The following is a 21,747-nucleotide window of genomic DNA, read 5'->3' as shown; positions in this document are numbered from 1 at the left end:
TCCTGGTGTCCTGTGCAAGAGTTTCTGAGGGAGTGAAATTCTTGGGCTGCACACGTGAAAATGACCATCTTTACAAGACGGTGCCAACTTATTTGCCGAATGGTTCTATCAGTTCACACTCCCAACAATGGTACGTGACAGTCCTTACAATGCATGGTCTTATCAGATACTTCAGTTCTGTCAATTTAGTGGATATAAAATTGTACCTCACTGTGGTCTTAATTTGCATTCCCTTGATTAATAAGGTAGGGCATTGTGATGGTTAGTTTTATGTGTAATTGGCTATAGTATCTAGTTATTTAAACACTAAACTAGGTATTGCTGTAAAGGTATTTTGTAGATGTGGTTAAAATCTACAGTCAGTTTACTCCAAGTAAAGGAGATCATCTTAGATAGTGTGGGTGGGCCTCATCCAATCAGTTGAAGGACTTCAGAGCAAAAACTGAGGCTTCCTGGAGAAGAAGAAATCCTGCCTCAAGACTGTAGCATCGACACCTGCCTGAGTTTCCAGCCCGCTGGTATGCGGTACAGATTTTGGATTTGCTAGCCTCCACGATCAGTCCACCAATCTCTATATATATGTATATAAGTACACACTAATATAATATTATACGTAATCTGTTTCTCTGATACAAGCAGCTTTTCACGTTTATTTTCCATTTATTTCCTCTTCTGAAAAGGATTTACTCATCCCTATTGCCCCTTTATGTACTGCGTTTGTCTTTTTATTGACCTATAGGAGTTTTTGAGTTTTTTTAAAACACATTCTGGACACTAAGCCTTTGCTGGGAACTACATTATAAATGTATTCCCCTGGAACTTAAGTGCTCTGTCATTTAGTTTATTTGTGGGTTCTTTTGGTAAAGAGAAGTTTTTCATTTTAATGAAGCCAAATTTATCAATTTCTCCCCTTACAATTTGTGCCTTGAGAAATCCTTTCCTACCCAAAGTCATAAAGATATTCTGTCTTGCAACAGTTTTGACATTTTCCTTTCCCTTGTCAGTCTTTAGGCAGTTGGAGTCAGCATGCTACGCCAGCCACGACTTCCAGTGCAATCTCGAATAGCAATGATTCTGGTATTGCTCCTAAGCTCAGGGGAAAAGTTTTCAATATTTCACCATCGAATATGATTGCTTTTGGTTTTTCTAGCTAATCTTTAGGTTTGAGGAAGTTCTCTTGTATTTCTGTTTGCTATGAGTTTTTATTAAGAATGAGTGTTAAATTTTATCAAATGTTTTTTCTGCATTTATTGAGATGACTTAAGTCGCATCCCCATGCCAGTGATCTCCAAATTCTTATTTCCACTTCAAACTTCTCTCCTAGGCTCCAAACTTATAAATGCTAGTGCTTGCTTGCAGCTGCATTTGAATGTTCCACACCAGATAATACTTGCTTTGGCCCACACAGGGCCTATCACACAATACCTTTCATGATATTAGCTGAGTAATGTGGTGTCAATTTTAACTTGGCTAAATTTTTAACAGCTTTCAGTTTGGCTGTTTTGCTGGAAAGTTCATGTGAATACCAACTTTTTGCCAGGGGAACATTTTGACGTGGCCTAAAAAAATTAATAAACTTTTGCCTTTTTTATTAGCAGTATAATAATGTTAATGTCCTGAGTGCTCACTTTATCCCAGGTACTTTAGGCATTATCTCATTTAATCCTAACAACCCGATGAGCTGGATTTTAAAGCTGGATTTTATTACACAGATTTTAAAGATGAGGACATTGGGGACCAATGAAGTTGGGTGACTTGCACAGACAGGACGCGTGTCACGGATCTGGGATGCAGAACCAGGCCAACAGACTCCAGAGCAAACACAGCAACCTGCTGCACCCATGGTACCTTACGCGTCACCCACACAAAAATGAAACCTATGAGGTGCTTCTTCCCATCACATACTAATGCTTACTGCGTCACGGCAGTCCTAACCTTAGAACGGGGATCAGGGTGAGGACGAAGTTTGGGAGATAAAAAAAAACAAAAAACGTAATTTTCCCTTTTGACAGGTGGAAATCTGGCTGCACCACTCCCTTGTTTGCATATTTCAATGGCACCTCATTTCCCTGAAGATCAAATGCAAACGCCCTTCTGTGGCTGACAGTCACCTGCCCCGGCCAACGCGCCTGCCCTCTACGGAACCACGACCCCTCCAGCTCTAGGCCTCAGCCACCGGGAAGGAGTTTTTGGCCTTGCTCTCTCCTGCCTCTGGGACTCGGTACATCTTCGGCTACGAACGTCCTCCACCTTCCTCTTTCTCTCCCTTCCCCTAGCCACCTTCTCTCTCCCTGGGTCTCAGCTTTGACGAGTTTCTCTAAGAGCCTTTCTGAATCTCTCAAGCATGGCTCAGTATCTGGATATCTTTCCCTTCTACCTCCACTGCATTTTCTACTCTCCCCATCACAACACTGACAGCGCCTACCATCCGTACTTAACTCCTTACTCTCCTCCTCCGTATCTTCATTAGATTGCTGGCTTAGCAATAGCAAATACCATGTGCCTGCCTTGTTCACACACAGGGCTCCAACATCTAGCACAAAGCAGACCTTCAATATTAGTTAAATGCACAAATATTTGTTTCCACAGATTGCCTTCATCAACTCTGATACAGTATACTTCTTCCTGAGATTATTCTACAATCTTAACATAAACTAATACATGTTCAAAGTGTTCAAAAAGAAAAAACTGAAAATATACTTTCTTTACACTAACTATAACATACCTCACTTTTTTTTTTTTTGGTGAGGAAGATTGGCCCTTAGCGAACATCTGTTGCCAATCTTCCCCTATTTGCTGAGGAAGATTGGCCCTGGGCTAATATCTGTACCAATCTTCCTCTATTTTGTACGTGGGATGCCAGCACAGCATGGCTTGATGAGTGGTGTGTAGGTCTGCACCTAGAAACCAAACCCACAAACCTTGGGCCACCAAGGCAGAGCACACGAACTTAACCACTAGGCCACTGGGCTGGCCCCACAACTCACTTCCTTAAAAGGAAATATTTACATACCTCAAGCTAATTCATATTATATATCTCATGATCAGAGGTCCTCCTTGAGCACTTTGCTTGCAGACGTCCCGAGGAAGAGCACTTCAATCTCCAGGAGACACTTCGATAACTGTCTCTCCCAAAGAATAAGCCTGTGTAAATCACCATCTTTTCTCTCCAACGCACAAAACGTTTTTTCTTCCACGTACCACCCGGATGTGCTACTGCATTCGTTTTCTACGGCTGTGCAACAAACTACCACACATCAAACTGATGAAAACACCCATTTATTATCTCTCAGTTCCGTGGGTGGAAAGTCCAGGCAGGCTCAAATGGGTTCTCCGCTTAGGGTCTCTCAAGGCGGAAGTCAAGGTGTTGGGCAGGCTGGGCTCTTACCTGTCTCCTCGCCGGCTGTCAGCTGGGGACCACTCTGAGCTCCTAGAAACGAAGTCCTCCTACGTGGCCCACTCCATCTCCAAACCCAGCAACAGTGCATCAAACCCTTCTTGTGCTCCAAACCATCTGACTTCCGCTACTAGCCCAAGAAAATCCTCTGCTTTTAAAGGGCTAGTATGATCAGATTGGGCCCACCTGGACAATCTCCCTTTGATAACCCTAAGTCAACTGATTAGTAACCTTAATTACATCTGCAAAAACCCCTCCATCATGTAACGTAACAATTACACGTGTGATATCTTGTCACATTCACAGTTCCACGGATTAGAAATCTTGTGGGACCATTTTTCAAATTCTGCCTACCACAACTACCACTAATAACAGATATCGCTTACCGTACACTTACACGTAATTCACGCAAAATATCTTATTTAATATCTCAGGGTTCAGAGCTCAAGCCAGGTGAAGAGGAATCTGCACAGGAGGAAAACCCAGCACACAGTGTGAGAACTCAGGCAAGGAGAGGAGGGCTTCTGGCCGGTGGACCAGCCCAGTCCAGGAGGATGGAGCCTGAGAGGGATGCGCTGGGCATATGCACGGGGGAAGGGGCAGCCATCTGCAGTGGTGATGGGAGATTTACAACATAGAGGGGGATTGTTCAAATAAGTAAATCTATTAGGGATAACGAACACCAGGTTTCTCATTGTCAGAAAGAGGGGTGACACATATGGAGTGGGCAGAAAGTAGAATGAACTCTATCGTGTTAGATTGCAATTTGATGTATCAGTGTGAACACATTATTTTTGATAGATGAGACAGAGGTGTAAACATATGTGCATATACATATCCAAACGTTTATATATTCTCCAGCTCTGTCACCAGGAGGACCTGATAGCAGCGACATTCAATGGCAATGATCACATGCAGCTCCAGATCCTGTCTTCCTAACAGTATTTACCCCTAAAGAAACGAGGCGCTGTAAGAGCCATCTGGGGCCACCATAACAAAATACCATAGACCGGGTGGCATAAAGAACAGAAACTTATTTTCTCACAGTTTTGGAAGCTCGAATTCCAAAACCCAGGTTCTAGTTGATTTGGTTTCTGGCAAGATCTCCCTCCATGGCTTAAAGACAGCCACCTGCTCACTACGTCCCCACACAGCCTTTCCTGAGTAGTTGCACACTGGCGGGAGGGGTGGGGTGTGAGGCACACAGCAGAGAGAGAGCTCGCTGGTGCCTTTTCTTATAAAGACACTAACCCTGTCAGATCAGGGCCCCACCCTTATGACCTCACTCAGTTACCTCCACAGAGGCCTCATCTCTAAATACAGCCACACTGTGGGCTGGGGCATCAACATATGAATCGAGAGACCACAAACATTCACTCCATAACAGATGCCTTCATGAAATGGCTGATTCCAGGGCTGGAGCACAGAGAGTACAAAACAAGTGGCAACATCTTGTTGCGTCAAAAAGAAAGGAAGTACTCAGTGAATGATGGGGATGTGCCAAAAGGACATAGGACCCTTCCCTTAAGAGTGTGCTGGAATTAGGGACTTGTTCCCAAAGAACAGTGAGCAGGAAAAATAGTGTTACCAAGCAGTGATGGAGCAGACGCCACTAACATCACCAGGAGTAAATCAGTTCATGCCACGTACCCGAGAGACGACCGCTATCAGAGTGAGCATCGCCTCTGTGGAATTCTTCCCCAAATTCCATAACCCTGATCTCTCATGGGAGAAACATCATACAAACCCAATTTGAGGGGCACTCTCAAAGATATCTGACCAAAACTGTCAAGGTCATGAAAAACGAAGACAGACTGAGAAACTGGTGAACAGAGATCAAGGAGGCACGACGCCTAAAGGCAACGTGGTGCCCTGGACTGGATCTCGGAACAGAAAAGGACACAAGCGAAAACACTAAGAAAGCCAAACAAAGTCTGCAGTTCACTTAATAATAACGTACCAACGTTAATTTCTTAGTCTTGACTAACGTCCCTGGGTCATGTGGGGAAACTGGGTAAAGAATCTGTGGAAACTCTATGTACTATCTTTGTTAGTTTTTTTGTAAATCTAAAATTATGCCAAAATAAAAAAAAAGAGGACACAGGAGCCAGCTTGAAGCAGCTCCCAATACCCAAATCAAAAACAATTTAAGCATCAAAATAAATAATCACAGTAATAGAGTACAACCCACTGAACAAAGGAAACCATGAGCCTATTTCTTATATAAATTAATAAATGAATAAATTGAACGCTTGAAAGGGAATAGAATATTTACAGTCTTAACTATCTCCCCTCAAAATCCTTATTAATTCCAAAGGGAAAAACTTTGCCTGGAGAAGCCTGGCAGATAAGACTTTAATAAAACTCAACCAAAGTGATCAAAGTTAGCTTTATCAACAAGGGGACGAATCTAAAATGTGAACGTTCTCTGATATTCCAGCCAAGCACACACAACTTGAATCTAATCATGGAGAGACATCAGACAAACCTAAATTGAAGGACGTTCTATAACGTAACTGGTCTGTAATCTTCAAAAGGGTCAAGGTCATAAAAGTCAAGGAAAGACTGGGGAGTTATCCTAGGCTGAAGATGACAAGAGAGACACGACAACAAAACGCAGTATGTGTTTCTGAACCGGATACTTCCACTGTAAGGCATATTAACGGGACAACTAACAAAACTTAAATGCAATCTGAGGATTAGACGGCAGTATTCTGACTCTGATGGCAGTAATGGGGTTATATTGGAGAATGTCCAAATTTGTAGGAAATACACAATAAAGTACTTGGGGTGGGAGAGCATCAGCTCAGTACTCACTCTCAAACAGTCCAGGAAAAAAACGCTCTTTGTATTGTACTTACAATTGTTCTGTAAGCTTGAGATTATTTCAAAATTTAAAACTTTCCAAATTCCCAAGTCCTTGTTTATCGCCATTACTTCTACTCTAGATCAAGCTGTAAAAAGACCCACAAGGTACAAAGTCAGAGAAATGGAGACTAATCTAGAATCAAAAGCAAGCAGTCATGCTTTTGGGTAACAGAAAATCCAAAGTCCAGGAAATAAAGGCGAGCAGGTAATTGCTGTGGTGGGCGAGGAGAGAGATAAAAACCAGCTGGCTGGGGCAGAGGGTGCGGCAGGGCTGGGCGGCAGGAGGTGGCGTTGGGCGGGGCTGGGCAGGAGCGGGTGGCACCAAGAGAGGCAAAGGATAGCGTACAAATACAGGCTCAAACTCAGTGAACTCTAACACGGTTTTGGCAGTCAGGTGGTAACAAACACTCAACAGAAGGCTTCAAACACCCAAAGAAAATGCACCAGCATAGGGAAGACGGAAATAAGCTCACAAATCTAAAGACAACAATAGCAAATAGGCACAAAATTAAGCTCCAAATGCCTAGAAAACAAGTTAAGGGACTCCCAAATCTAATAAGAGAGAGAAACTTTTTTCTTAGCAATAAATACTTATCGTGAGGCACACTGAACACCACAATAGACAACAGCCTTGACATGTTTTAAAGAGAAACATTCTTCATATCCATCTTGGACTTTCAATAGATGTTAAGGGGGAATATTATACTGTAGCTCCTGGTAAACCTCTTAAGAATAAACTGTTTTGAGCATCCACTCTGCACCAGGCACGGTACCGAAGGAGTCAGTCACGTGTCGCTGGGTGGCCAGGGGACCACGAGCTTGTACATCAAACAGGAAGTGACGCAGCTGACTTTTTAGATAGAAAATTAAGAAGCCTGATTTATAACCTTGTCCAGATGGAGAATCATGCCACGTATGCAGAAATGTGGCCCTCAGAAGTTCCCGAAGAAAACCCTTCTCAAGCCGTAGCTTTGGGTCTGCTCCGGTGGTCCGCACTCAGCTAAAGACCCAAAGGCGGGATCAAAATTTCACTGGCCTGGAAAGGCGCTTCTCAACCTGCGTCTGCCATCCCCAGTGAGATCAGGGGTAAATTACATGAGACCCATCATCCCTTGAAATTACATGCAAATTTTTGTGTGCCTATGAATATGAGCACATTTTTGGAGAGAAGGTTATAGCTTCCAACTTACTCATGAGCCATAAACAGTTGACTGATTGAATAATTATATGTGAATGGAGTGAGTTCACTGCCGAGAAAGCTAACAGTTTCATGAGGCAAAATTTGTTCATCTTACAAACCAATCCTGAGTTTGCCGGCCACAACAGAAGTTAATAGAAGTACATTTAGAACAAAGTAGCTGAGGAGTCCCCTTCTGTTTTAAATTTCCCTCAGAGCCATGTGTCAGGTTCTAGGTTAAACACCAGCGATACAAAGGTAAATATTACATGATCCCTGTCCTTTGAACCACTGACAAGACAGCGTGTGTGGAGGGGAATTACAATTATCACACAATACAGGATAAGAGTATGAGCTTTGGAATCAGACACATTAGTTTGTCTCCACTCTACCACTCACTGGCTGAATGACCTTAGGCAAATTGCCTGACATTAATTTTGCATCTGTTTCCCTATCAATAAAATGGGAATAAGAAATCCTGATCTCTTTTACAGCCTTGAAATGAGAACTAAATATAATGTCAACGAAGCACAACACACAGTGCCTGGCAACAGTAAGCACTCGATAGACAGGGATTGTTACTGTTATTATAGATGCCCAGGGGAAAGAGACACTTGTTCCAGCTGAAGGATCATAGGGAGAGCTCAATAAGACAACCACGCTCCATTCCGGGAGCCACATTCTAAGAGATCAATGACCAAGAGGTAGTGGTGAGTGTTCAGAGAAAAATCAATAAGATGCCGAGGAGACTCAGACTCGTGTCCTAAAAATGAGTGGCGTGAAGGAACTGAAGTTAAAAGTTAAAAAGAGAATGCCATAAATTCTCTATAGTGCTGGTGGGGAGAACGTGGATCAAAAGAATCAAAATTTCAGGGAAATAAATTTTACATATTCAATAAAATAAAACACTTATAACAAAGAAGGTTATCTGAAGCTGGAGAAGGATACCTTACAAAGCAGTGATCTCCTCGAAACTAAAGGTGGTAAAAGTGTGCTAGAATTCATGTGTTGAGGACTCTGTAAATATAGTCATATATTCATATATTAAGGAAAAAGATTAGATAAAATATCTTCTACCACCCTTTCCAATACTGAGATTTTATGTTTTTTAATTAAAATTCTATAAGAGTGGGGCTGGCCCCATTGCATAGTGCTTAAAGCTCAGTGTACTCTACTTTAGCCCGGGGTTCATGGGTTCAGATCCCAGGCGTAGACCTACACCACTCATCAGCCACGCTGTGGCAGCAACCCACATACAAAATAGAGGAAGGGTGGCACAGATGTTATCTCAGGGCTAATCTTCCTCAAGGAAAAAAAGAGGAAGATTAACAACAGACATCAGCTCAGGGTGAATCTGCCTCAGCAAAATAAAAAACATACTTTGATATAAAAAAATTCTATATTAGTTAGGATACTATTGGTTGGTAGTAACCTAAGACCCAACCTGAAATCAATGAAACAATAAAAGAAATGTAACGGCTGGCATAACTATGAAATCCAGAGGTAAGTCAAGTTTCAGATACGGTTTGATCAGGGCTCCAGCTCCTCTTCTCTACTTTTTCTTTCCAAGTCAGTCCTCCTTTGGATGTCTGCTCTGTCCCCAGACTGTCAGCTGTAATAAGGACAATATGTTCTTGCATTCATATCCAGTGGGAAGAGAATCACTTACCTTAACAAGCAAACAAAAGTCCTAAGCTTCTCTCCTATACTAGCCTGGAATAATCACTGTGGCCAAGGGACTACCATGTACTGACTGGCTTGGGTCCAGGTTACTGCCCATCCTTTAACCCATTCCAATGGCAAAAGGGAAGAATCTGTTTGTTGGTTTATGTCACCCCAACAGATGGGGATAGAGATCAAACCCACCTAAACCACACAGTTGCTAAATAATGAGGGAGGGTAGGTTCTCAAAGGAAAACCTTGGTGCTATTAGGAAAGATAAGAAGAATCGAGATTGGGTAGGCAACAGCATCAGGGTCTCAGCAAGAAGCAGATGGCACGTTCAAAAACTAAGTAATTGGATAGAATTTCTTTAAGAGACTATCTACAAAGGCTTAAAGAAAGCCTATGGTTAGCAACAGTGCCCTACAACCCCCAGGGCTAAGGAGACAAGGGAACGATGATTATGACAACCGAGAGCGCCCAGTTGCATGGAGACAGCCAGCAGAAAGAAAATGCGACCTTTGAAAGAGAAAACAGCCAACCCGAGGTAACCTGGTAGAGGGGCAGCTGAGTGAATCAATGCCCCAATCTCTCTCTCCTCCACCCTCGATCTCCCCCAGTGGCTCTGGCCAAATGCGACCAGAAGCCAGAGGATGGGAGAGGCCTGCTATTGCAACCCACAGTCCAGGCAAGCCTCCCGGGACACAGAGCAGGTGGGAAGGGCGGAGACAGATCTGGAGGAACAAACGGGAGACATTCAGTACACGATCCCGGATGGTCCTCCGCAGATAATCACGAGCCAAAATATACAATATGGACAAGCATCCCAGGAGGTCTGATTTTCCCACTTCTCACCTACTAGCCCTCTCTGTGCACTCTCCCCTTAGAGCAAGGCAGTTGTCTCTTTATGCAAACAAAATAGAAACAGAGCCGGGGTTTTGGATAAGCAACTATAGAATCTTTAAATATATAGATAATTTTGTTTATAAAATTTACATTTAACATTCTTTCATTTGCCTGTTTCTGCTGGGCTAAGTAGAGCTAAGCATAAAGCTCTTGCCCACAGATAAGAAATGGGCCCTGGCAGCCCTTCAGGGCCACTGGCTATAAGGCAGGAAAGATAAAGTGCACATGAATGAAGGGACAAACTCAGGGGGTTAGCGATAGGGACCCCTTTGCAGCAGGAGCCTTCCATCAGTTACCTCATCTGATGCATCCCTGATCTTCTGAACCCTGTTTATTTCAAGAGCAATTCCCCTAAATGCAACTCCTCCCTGAGAGGCTGACACGAGACACAGGTGCAGCCGTCAACGATGTGCGCTGGGAGAGCCTCTGCTCCTGAACAAAGCTGATTAGATGTTATTGTGCTGTTTAATCTCACGCTTCAGATGCATCATAGCTGAAACAGGTGGTAAAATGCTGCCCAGCAAAACTAAACACCGTCTCCCATATTTTTCCTACAGGAAAACAGGCTGAAAGTCCAAAAAATAACTTATAAGCATAATCCATTCATTAGGAAGAGGTCTGCAAGCCACCAGAGACTTCCCTGGCCTGCTTGTTGACACCCAGCATTGGGATGCTAACCACCAACCGCTCCTCAAGTGTGTCTTCAGAGCAGAGAACAGCATTGCCGAAACACGCGTCAAGACTTTCCACTAAGACTTGAAACTTACCAAGCCAGCGGCGCCCCGGAAATCTAGAAGTGTATTCCTCTAGCAGCTTTCAGTGTTCTTGTTACATTGGGACTAGGATAACAAAATACACGGAAAAGAAGTAGAACCCACAATTCAATTCTGATTAACTACATTAGAAAAGAAAACGTAACAGATAAGTTTTAAGTAGTATAAACTACACTAAGAAAAGTAACCTTTGGAAGTAAGCAAAATGGCATTAACGATGAGAAAAAGAATAATTTCAAAATGTGAAAATACCTCAGTATTGTCAACAAAAAGTGAACAGCAGCCCTGTTTTAAAAAGAGGCAATAATTACTCCATATATTGTTAGAGAAAAAGAATGTATATTTTAAAATCCCACACAAATTTAAATTTTGTGTTAACACAAAGTATACGAGAAAATTCTATTGGTGTCTGACTAACATAAAAGAAAAATTGGAATAAGTAGTTTTCAAAAAGAAAACCAATCAGAGTTCCCTACATCTGGTGGTGGTATTCTAAAAGTGCTTAGCTGATAACCCTGTGCTTTCAAATGGGCCTCCGTGAATTAACCATCAAGTTTCTCAATTCACCACCATAACAGAGCACTTCACAGCGGAGTCAATAACACCCAAAGCGAGACAATAGGATGTTTCTTCCATTATTGATCCAGCTGTCAGCCCTAAGCACTTCACATTTTCTTCTAATTACACAGTAAAATCTCCTTCAGATTTTAAAATAAACACAACCACAACAAAACACATGTACACACATATGACATGTAACAAAAAACTAAGCAAACTCAAATGATACAGGAAAGAAATGCCACTGCTTTCCCCATGTTGGAACTCCAGCAACAATGCTATTGAAACAGAACTAGGTTAACCACAAAATATAAACAATTTATAGAAATGCAATAAAAAACACATATTAGGTCATTACCTTAACTAATCGAAATTCTAAATTCAGAGTTGCAAAAGACTATTCACATACATACACACACACAACGGCTATTACTAAGAACCAGCGTTCACAACATTGTTATTCACTATAAATAATTATAATAATTATTATAAGTATTATTCACAATAAATTAATCACTATAATTACATTCCAAAACACTAACATTCAAAGATACAACTATAAATATCCAAATCACAGTGGCAGGAAGTACTTGGGGATGTAGGTAGTTTGATAAAACTAGAATCCAATGCAGGACTAATAAGAAATGAGACTGGAGAGGCTGGCTGGGTGGCGCAGCGGTTAAATGTGCACGCTCTGCTTTGGCGGCCCGGGGTTCGCCGGTTCAGATCCTGGGTGCGGACATGGCACCACTTGACAAGCCATACTGTGGTAGGCGTCCCACATATAAAGTAGAGGAAGATGGGCACAGATGTTAGCTCAGGGCCAGCCTTCCTCAGCAAAAAGAGGAGGATTGGCAGATGTTAGCTCAGGGCTAATCTTCCTCAGAAAAAAAAAGAAAAAAAAAAAGAAATGAGACTGGAAATGTAGACAGAAGCCAAGTCACAAAAACATTTCTATCCTAGCAACTGCTTTTAAACTGAGGTCTGAAGACTCCAAGTTGATAAACGAGTATGGGAAAATCATAGGATAAATATGGTGCATCTTCCATAAGTGTCAAGTTTGCGACAAAAAATTGAGAGACTTAAACTTCAACAAGTTTAAGTCACTGTTTTTACATTAAACCAAATTCACTAATAGAACATAATATGAATTTTTCAGACAGAACAGGGAGGTTCAAAGCAATTCTACTCTTGCAGGAAGCAAATTCAGGTTCACTACTCCTTCCAACTGGAGGAAAAGAGCCAAGGTGAGGGACGACCTGGGGAAGAGTGTGAGAGGTGCTGCTGCGGATGTGGAGCCAGAGACTTTCATTTTTAAGTAGCAGAGTGACACAAGCAGACTTGTGCTCTGGGAAGCAGTAAGCAAGACAAGCTAAAACATAAGGGACAGGACAAAGATGAGGGTGGTGACAAACACAAAAGTTGCAATAGTCTGCGCAAGAGATGAAGACGACACGAACCCAAGTTGAGGCCATGAAGACAGAGGGCTGGGAGGACTCGAGCAAGCGTGGGGGCCCACCAGACCGCGCCTGCTGGCCACACGGTACCCTTGCAGTGCGCCAGCTTCCGAGAACTTATTAGCATAAGGATGTTCATATTCTCAGAGCTAGTGTCTCTGTCAGGTATTTGATACAGGGACCTTCAAAAGCCCCCACTTAAATGTAAGACTTCCAGAGTGCCTTCTAATCATAGGAAGTGTAAAGTTGTGGAACGCTATTGGAAATGTTTTACCAAAAATTAAACAAAATTTGAGTAAGATTTGTGAAAATTATGCTTAGCAAAGAAAATATCCATGTTTTCAAAAATGTTGAAAAAAATGACGAGGCTCCTACTAATCGGTGACCAACGCAGCTTTGCTGGAGACACAACCATACAGTTTGGGAATCAGAGTTAGCAATGGCGTTTATCCTTCACGCGATATTCCAGAAAAAATGCATCAACACAGAAGACTCTTCTAGGAAAGAACAAGAATTCGAGTGTTTAAGATATCTGATTACTTAACAACTGAACACAAAGTCATAACTTTTTTTAACTATGTTAGAAATAAGGAGCAAATACGTAGTTTAGCCAGGTGATAGCTGCTAAAAGGCACAAAGTAAAATTAAAATTAAACCTTCATCAGTAAATTGACAGTAAAATGCAGCCACTAAGAAAAAACAGACATTAGCATTGTTAAGGGAAATAAAAGATAAAAATACAAAATATCCTTGCAGAATATATTCACGAAAACATTACAATCTGAGAAAAAGTAGATATAAATGTTAATTTTATCGGACCAATAAGAATAGTAATTCTCAATCTAAATAATCTAAAGAAAAGTGTGTCTTTTCATTGCTTTTAGAAATGAGCATACTTTGGTCTATTCTATTTATGTAGCACAGACCACTGATAGTTAGAATACAATTGTGATCAGAAAACTAGCAAAGGGACAAGTCTGGAAGATGATAGGGGAAAAAAATACTACTCGCACAAATGCTATCTGTAATCAAACACTGATCAGCTTAGATTTTAAAACTACACATCAGAAATTTTAAAAACATTTTATTATGGAAATCACTATAGAAAAAAAATCAACGCTAGAGCAAGTCTGGAAACTATTCTCCAGGTCCTAAAAACCTTTTTGCTTTTAGATGAAACTCTTCAGTTCTCAAAAACCATGGCACAAGAATTTACCTTAACATAAAAATTTAAGATACTTTCCTTGCCAGTAAAAGACTCATCTAGACAGACAGGTCTTATCCCAATTTTATTCGACAGTTCATGCCTGCTCCCTTACAGAAAACCCTAAGATTTAGGCTAAACATAAATTCATAACAGAGACAGAATATCTCAAAAATACAAATCAGTGTAATTCTCACAAAACCTCTGTCCATCACTAACACCAGGTAACGAAAACTGTTCCTTTTATTAGACCCTTTGATAAATTTTTTCACGTCTCTTGAGAAGGGAAATGAGAAAGATACCAACAGCAAAGCAACAACAGACAGCCTGTCTAGAATTTTGGGTATAAATATTTTTAGAATTACCGCAAGGAAATGTGATAAGAAAAATAGTTGACATTCTTACAAATGAAACCAAGAGACCTCTCCGTCTCTCTTGTCCTAGATTATCTACACACAGAGTTGCTATTTCCTCAACTTGCTTTTTTAAATGCCATCTGCCAATTCCAAGCTGCCTCCTCCTGAGCTCTCTCTATCTGCATGGGCAGGAGAAAGTGGTTTCTATGAAATCAGTCCATTGCAGGTGTCCTTACAGGTTGCATCACAAAACATTACGACCTGATGGGAAGTAGACAAGGATGCAAAGAGCTGAAAGAGGGGTGAGATACACAATACTAACAGAGACTTCTTTGCTTTACTTTTTGAAACAAAATGGCCCCTCATGCATATGGGTTATAAGGTTACCTGCTCACATTTACTGTGAGTGGCTATGTAAGGTCTAATGACATAGGAATGAGATGTTGGTCTCATTATTTTATGGATCTTAGGGAAGAATGCCCTGCAATTATCAAAGGCCAGCCCTCTGCAAGTCCATGCACCCTGTTACAGGAGGAACTACATGAATTCACCCAAATCTGCAACTACCAGCACAGCCCACACACACCCCCGCCCCCCCCACCACAAACTACCTAAATTCAAGTTCTAAGTGAGATATACCTGAACGTGCAGACAATTCAGAAACCCTAAAGAATAAAAAAACAAACGTCTCACTTTTTGGTAAAACAAAAATACTTATGTATACATACGCCCAGGAAAAGAAAGATAACATCCCACGTTAACAATGGTGATCTTTAAGCGTCGAAAATGCAGGTGACTTCTCTTTCCCCCTTGGCGCCTCTCTGTCTTTTCTTGCTTTCCTACAATGAGCGTGTAACTTTGGCAATCAAGGGGAAAAGTCAAATAGATGCAGAGCTTCTAATCTGAAAGCAACAGTTAATCCGGATCCGAGAGACAGAGCGGCCGTCTTGGAGCCTCTCCGACTCTGGGAGTTCGCCCCCCGCAGCCCTCGCCCGCCGTGCCGGCCGCCAGGCCCCCGGGTGCAGGGAGCGCCCTCCACGCCGGCCCCGCACGCGGAGCCCACGGAGCGGTTTCATACAAACTTGGGCAAGCGCTTCGGCGGCAGCAAAACGCACTCCCAGCTCGCCCGTGACCCCGCCCCCACGGCACACTCAGGTCCCCAGGACCCCGGGGGGGACCCCCCGCCCCTCTCACCCGGCTCCCCAAGACTTGGGCCCCCAAATCTGTGCTGCCCAGCTCACCTCCCCTCTCCTCCCCCTCCAGCTGCCCCGACCCCCTCCCCCGGACACACCCCTGGGCCACTGGGGCAGGAAGGAGAGGGCCGGACCTCCAGGCAGCCGCCCCGGATTCCCAGGACTCTGGACAAGCCGCTTCGCAGCCCGGAGCCTCCGTTTCCTAATCTGCCACCCTCGCAGGGGGCACCGCCGTGCAAAAGCGACCGAGCGTGCTCCTAACTCTGCCGCGACCCCTCCGCCCCCGCCCGCTGCACGCTGGCCCCTCGGGGCGGCGTCCCTCGGCGCCCCGCGCCCGGTCCGCGCACCTGGCAGCTGCTGTCCTGGGGCAGGTTCTTCACCAGGATTTTCCTGCGGTTGCTCAGCTCCCGGCGCATCCGCTGCAGCCGCGCCGCCACCTCCTCGGGGTGCAGGGCGGCGGGCGCGGGGCCGCGGGCGTCCTCGTGCGCCCCGGCCGCCCGCCCGGCCCCCGGCCCCGGCCCCGCCGCGCCGCCCAGGCCCGCGCCCCGCTCGCCGCCGCCGTTTCCCGCCGCCGCCGCCATCTTCCGGGCGCCCCGCGGCTGCGGGCTCCTCGGGAGGGAGGCTCGGGGGAAGCGGGGCGAGGGGCGGGGGAGGCGGCGGGCCGAGGGGCGGCGCCGCGGGCGGGCGGGCGGAAACCTGAGCGCCGGCGGGAGCGGCCACCGCCGCGGCTCCCGGCCCCGCCCCGCGCGCCCGCCCGCGGCACCTGTGCGGGCGCCCCCGCCGCCCCGGACGCCCGGCCCGCTCTGCGGATGCGCCCCGGGGCGGCGGCTTCCGGGGCCTCGAACCCGGGCCCCCGGCACCCCCAGGCCCCCCCCACGTGACGCCGCCGCGGGCCCCGGGCTCCCCTCGGAACTCCTGCAGACGCGAGCTCGGGCCCCCCAAACCCCGGGGGGCGCTCTGTGCTCGAGATGGGCGCATCTGGCAGGGAAGTTTGAGTTTACGGGGAAAGATACAATTTGAGATTTTCTAGGGAGCACAAAGAGAGATCTTCTGGCGGAAATTTTATGTATTTGGAATAACCTGATCGCAAAGTATTTTCCTAGCTGTGTATGGGGTAGGAGAAAGCCTGCGCCCTTCACCCGTCCCCGCAGGCCCTGTGGTACCGTTCCTGACATGTAAATCCTGGAGGGGTGCACATGCAACATAGAAAGCGAGGCCGGAACAAAGACTGAAATGGAAGAGGAGCTGGGGCGGAGGGCTGGAGAATTCGCCGCTTGGAACATTGTTTTAATTGAAACTTGGAGGGAGTGTTACATTGCAGAACTATACTTACTCGGAGTGATGTTATCAGATCAGACAATGTGGCAGCCTGTGACTGGCACGAGCCCAAATGACTATCAGCAGAGAGAACCATGCATCTTAACTAAGTATGTGGCATGCAAACACACTCACGAAAAAAAGCCGGTTTAACACCAGTATTATTCCATTAGGGGGAAATATTTTAAATAAATGTAACCAAGAAATAAAAACAAGGGACTAAAAAAAAAGACTATGTATTCAGTACTTACACTGTGCCCCCCACATGTTTCTAAATACTTTACATCGATTTCGTTTACTCTTCACAATAATCCAGGTTTATTTTAGATTCTATTTTCCTCACTCTACTCATGGAGAAATGGAGTTTGGTATGCTCAGTTCTAAAGCCCAATGCTCTGAATAATATAAAAAGATTCACCTGTAATCCTGAACTCATGACTGCTAATATTCCTGAATTTATTCTCTGCCAGTAGATACTTGTATCATTAAAATGCTTCCGCGGTGCAGCCCTGTTTAGGCAGCACTATCCCCAACAGCGAAAGGGTGGAAGCAACCCAAAGGTCCATCTACCAATGAACAGATATGCAAATTTCTAGTACATACACACAATGGAATATTATTCGGCCGTAAAAAAGAATAAAGTACCCCTGTAAGGCAGAGGACCCTCCAAAACATTGTGCTAAGTGAAGGAAGCCAGGTACAAAGGTCACATGTTGCATGATTCCATTTATATGAAATATCCAGAAGAAGTAAATCCGTAGAGACAGACACAAATTGGCGATTACCAGAGATTGAGGGAGGAGAGAAAGGGAAGCAACTGATTACTCCCTACGGGTTTCCTTTTGGGGTGATGAAAATGTTTTGGAATCAGACAGAGGTGGCAGTTGACAAATCAAGTGAATATACTAGTCACTGAATTGTTCACTGTAAAATGATTATGTTATGTGAAGTTCATCTCATAAAAAAGAATTTGTAATGATATCTTGCAGTTTACAGCTTTGTTACCTGCTTTTTACAGTGTATTTTCTGCGCCTCTTTCTTTGCCAATATAATGGAACATCATTATTTTTCATGGCTGCATATTATTCTATTGTGAGAAGTACCCATAATTTACATCATTAATCTCCCAGGATTCGACATTTTCATCTGTTGTAAGCAGCACTGAGATTAATATCTTTGTGTTTATATTCACAGATTCTTAATTTTTCCAAAAAATAAAGAACTAGAAGCAAAATTTCTTCATCAAAGAATAAGTATATTTAAAGATTTTTGCCGCACTTCCGAACTCCCTTGCTCAGTTTTCCCTACCACAGACATTGTCAGAGACTGCATATTTTCCTGCTTCAGCCATGATAATTTGGTATCAAAACAATATCTCATTTTGGTTTTAAATTTTATTCCTTTGATTGAAAAGTTATGAGTTTAAACTCCGATAAAGCCCTCTTTTGTACAGCTGAGAGACTTCGAGAAGATTATTCTTTAAAGTGGGAAAGAAGCGTGAAGAGCCCTAGCACATCCTCTGACCTTGAATCACTCATTAAGTTTGAGAACATATAGTTATCCAAATGAGTACCGTCGTCTTGACAAACCTGTATTCGGTGTCTCTTATCTATTAGGCAATATACATAACGGCACTAAGAATACACAAATGATTTAATAGAGCTCCTGGAAGATAGGGGCTCCGTCTCGTTGGAAGAAAATTATACAATAATTATAATTAAAAGTGATAAATATGCAAATAGAAACATCAGGAGCAGCCCTGCAAAACAGTGATCTAAGTTTAATTTTAGTGATGTTGCTTTTGCTGAAATATTCTTCAAACTGCTTTTTTGGTATTGACTTTAGAATCTACGGCAAATTCTTCTGCATAGTTTCTGTGGTAGTAAATGTTAGAGATGGGTTTGACTTTTGGAAATAATTAAATGTTATTTGAAGCCAAGTCTGGTGAATGAATTGGGTGTTGATTATGCTCTTGGCATTATGATTATGTAATTGGAGTTTTGGGCCCCAAGTGGGACCTGATTACAGTGTTATCAAGTTATTAAACCAATTTTATTCAGTGGCTGCTTGGACTTGATTCTCCTCTTTGAACAATATTGCTGTGTCCTGTAGGGCAGTGACTTTCAAACTTTTTTAATCCAATCCAGTGGGAAATAAGTACCACAGTGGGAAATATATTTTATATCGCAACCTCATAAACATACATACAGTTGAAACAAAGATTGCACAGATCGACATACCCTTACCTGAGGCAGCACACTCTAGTGTTTTCTATCCTATTCCATTTTTGTTAAAAAAAAATCACTGTGGTGACACTAAATTGATTTCATGTGCCACTAATGAGTCGTTCCTCACATTTTGTTAAACACCGCTCTAGGTGTCAAATCACCTATCTTTCCTCATTGTTTTGGCTCAACTGTATTCAAGGAATTCAGGGAAGTGATAGAACCTACTGCTTTTAAATTATCTAACTGAATTGATTATTATTACCACATAAAAGAAGTGGATGGAAACTGCAAAGACTTGGAAATGCTACCACAATTCTGAAGAGTTCGTCTCATTCCAGGTTTTAGTCTGACTCTTTAAATAGCAGCTTCTGTGGTGAACTAAAGGAACATTCTAATCTGAACCCGAAGTGGAGTGCAATTATCAAGCTGCAGCGTATTTGCCAATACCCACAGGTAATTATCATGGTCTATGTAATTACTTTGTTCTTAAAACATGAGTCATGTGCTCACTTTGCCTTTATTTTTAAAAATATTGGTGGTTAATTTTGGGTTTTTTTCTTTTTTTTTTTTTTTAAGGAGTATTAGCCCTGAGCTAACTGCTGCCAATCCTCCTCTTTTTGCTGAGGAAGACTGGCCCTGAGCTAACATGTGTGCCCATCTTCCTCTACTCTATATGTGGGACGCCTACCATAGCATGGTGTGCCAAGCGGAGACATGTCCGCACGACAAGTGGAGACACGTCTGCACCAGGGATGCGAACCGGCAAACCCTGGGCCCCCCGAAGTGGAACGTGTGCACTTAACTGATGCGCCACCGGGCCGGCCCCAATTGTTGTGTACTTCTAAAGTTCTGCAATTGTGGAAATTGTTGGAGAAGTTTAATAAGTCTCAGTTTATAATGATAATAATACAGCCTCTTGTATCCAAGCGTTCTCATGCTTATATTATGATAATGTGGTGAAAACAAGTTAAATATATGAAAAGATTGTGTAAACTGTAAGAACGAGACACTCAGTTATCATTTATTCATTCAATGATATGTAGTGAGTGCCTGCAATGTGCCAGATACCATACAACACACCACATTTGATTGATTTTTGTTCAGAAATGTTCTTTTCCCTCAGGAAAGTAATTGCACGTCAGTAACTGCAAATTTGGCATGATAAATACTATGAATGAAGTACTCAATAGCACAGAGCGGTGTTGGTTTTGACTTAGTGGAAGCTATCATGATGAGCTGGGTTTTGAAGGACAACTAGGAGTTTTCTAGATAATAAGGGGCAAGTACAGAAACAAGGAACAGAAAGAGACCCAGAGGCATCACAGGGACGGGCATGTCCCTGAAATAATAAGTCTGGTGTTAATGAGGGCCGTGCTACTCTGGGGAGTGCAGAGGAAATAAACGGGAAAGGTAGCAGATGTCATTCCATTTTAAGGAGTTGATTCCATTTTAAGGCAATGCTTTCATATGGTATAAAAGGCAATCTCAGAGAGAAGAGGAATATCAGAGGCTCTTAGTCAGGGAAATGACACGATCAGATTTAGCTTTTTAAAAGATAATTCTGACAACAATGGAGAGAATCAATTTAGCAGGTCTTCTGTCATGGAGACCAATTAGAAACCTTTTGACACAGAGTAAAAACACTTGAGGGCTTATGCTGGAGTAGAATAATAACAATAACAAGTGTATTAAGTTTTGCATCGCTCACCTAAGCCTTTCTCCTTTGCTTCCTTTTTTCTTTATTTTACTTCACTTTAAACCCTATAATCAACCTGTGACGTGGCTAGTGCACACCTGTCTACCAATGAGGGATCAAAGGCAGAGAAGGTAACTTGTCTGAAGTCACACAGCAGGCAGGGGCCCCAGGAGTCCAGTGCAAATCCACCAGCTTTTGCAGCCCAGGTGTGTGAACTTGTGTCCCTGTAGCTGGAGGAGGGGCTGGATCGGTGAGACTCTTCTCAGGGAAACACAGTGGAGCAAAGCAGAAGTGGGATATAGGAACAGAGGAAGAAGGATCCGGAGCTAAGATACCTGGATTCAATTCTGTGTAACTGGAGCAAGCTATTTAAAGCAGGAGAGAAGAATTCGCGTATGCTGAGCCTCAGACTCTTCATCTCTAAAGCAGATAACAACACCCACAGGCTATTCTTAAAGGCTGTTATGAGGATTAGATGAGGTAATGTAGGTAAAGCGCTGAGTAGAGTGCTTAGCTCAAGGGCTAGAGATAAAGGCAGTCGTAGTGATAATAGCAAATACTAATTATTTTTAAAAGGCTTGGTGACTTATGGATGTCAGCACAGGGAAGGAAGTTAAGGATGGTGTCATGGGTTCTATGAGAGCTCAGACAGGTGGTCATGCTGCAGCTGAAAGAGGCCACAGTTTGGGAAGTAAAGACAGCAAACTCGGTTTAGGCATCTGAGCTTCAAATCCTGGGATGTGTGGGTAAAAATACCCAGTAGAGTGTCTAAAACTTGTAAGAGAACTAGGTGGTTCAAACGAGATTGGATGAGATCACCCAGACAGAGTTTGTAGATTGGAAGAAAAGCCAAGAAATAGGACCTTAGGGAACACCATCGAAAGGAAAGAGAGAGGAGGTATTTGGTAGTGCTGTTAAGACTCTGCTTACACTACTTATGTGCCCGGCCATTGAA

At 43.3% G+C, this 21,747-nt stretch overlaps 1 protein-coding gene across 8 annotated transcripts in view; it reads right to left on the bottom strand.

Moving 5' to 3' along the window:
• The window catches only part of RAVER2 (ribonucleoprotein, PTB binding 2), a 94,736-nt gene extending 78,432 nt beyond the window's left edge, over positions 1–16,304 (bottom strand). For 4 of the 8 annotated variants that reach the window (XM_070486482.1, XM_070486481.1, XM_070486488.1 and 1 more), the window contains exon 1: positions 15,899–16,302. In XM_070486482.1, coding sequence (XP_070342583.1) covers positions 15,899–16,132 — 234 coding nt within the window. In that variant the 5' untranslated portion in view covers positions 16,133–16,302. Of the gene's footprint in view, positions 1–15,898 lie in introns of all 8 variants that reach the window. The other 4 variants (XM_070486487.1, XM_070486486.1, XM_070486483.1 and 1 more) reach the window with 3 other exon arrangements.
• Between the last annotated feature and the right edge of the window lie 5,443 nt (positions 16,305–21,747).

This window comes from Equus asinus, chromosome 16, assembly GCF_041296235.1.
Source record: "Equus asinus isolate D_3611 breed Donkey chromosome 16, EquAss-T2T_v2, whole genome shotgun sequence".
Lineage (NCBI taxonomy): Eukaryota > Metazoa > Chordata > Mammalia > Perissodactyla > Equidae > Equus > Equus asinus.
The sequence above is the reverse complement of the archived record's forward strand: the minus strand, read 5'-3'. Positions and strand labels throughout refer to the sequence as shown.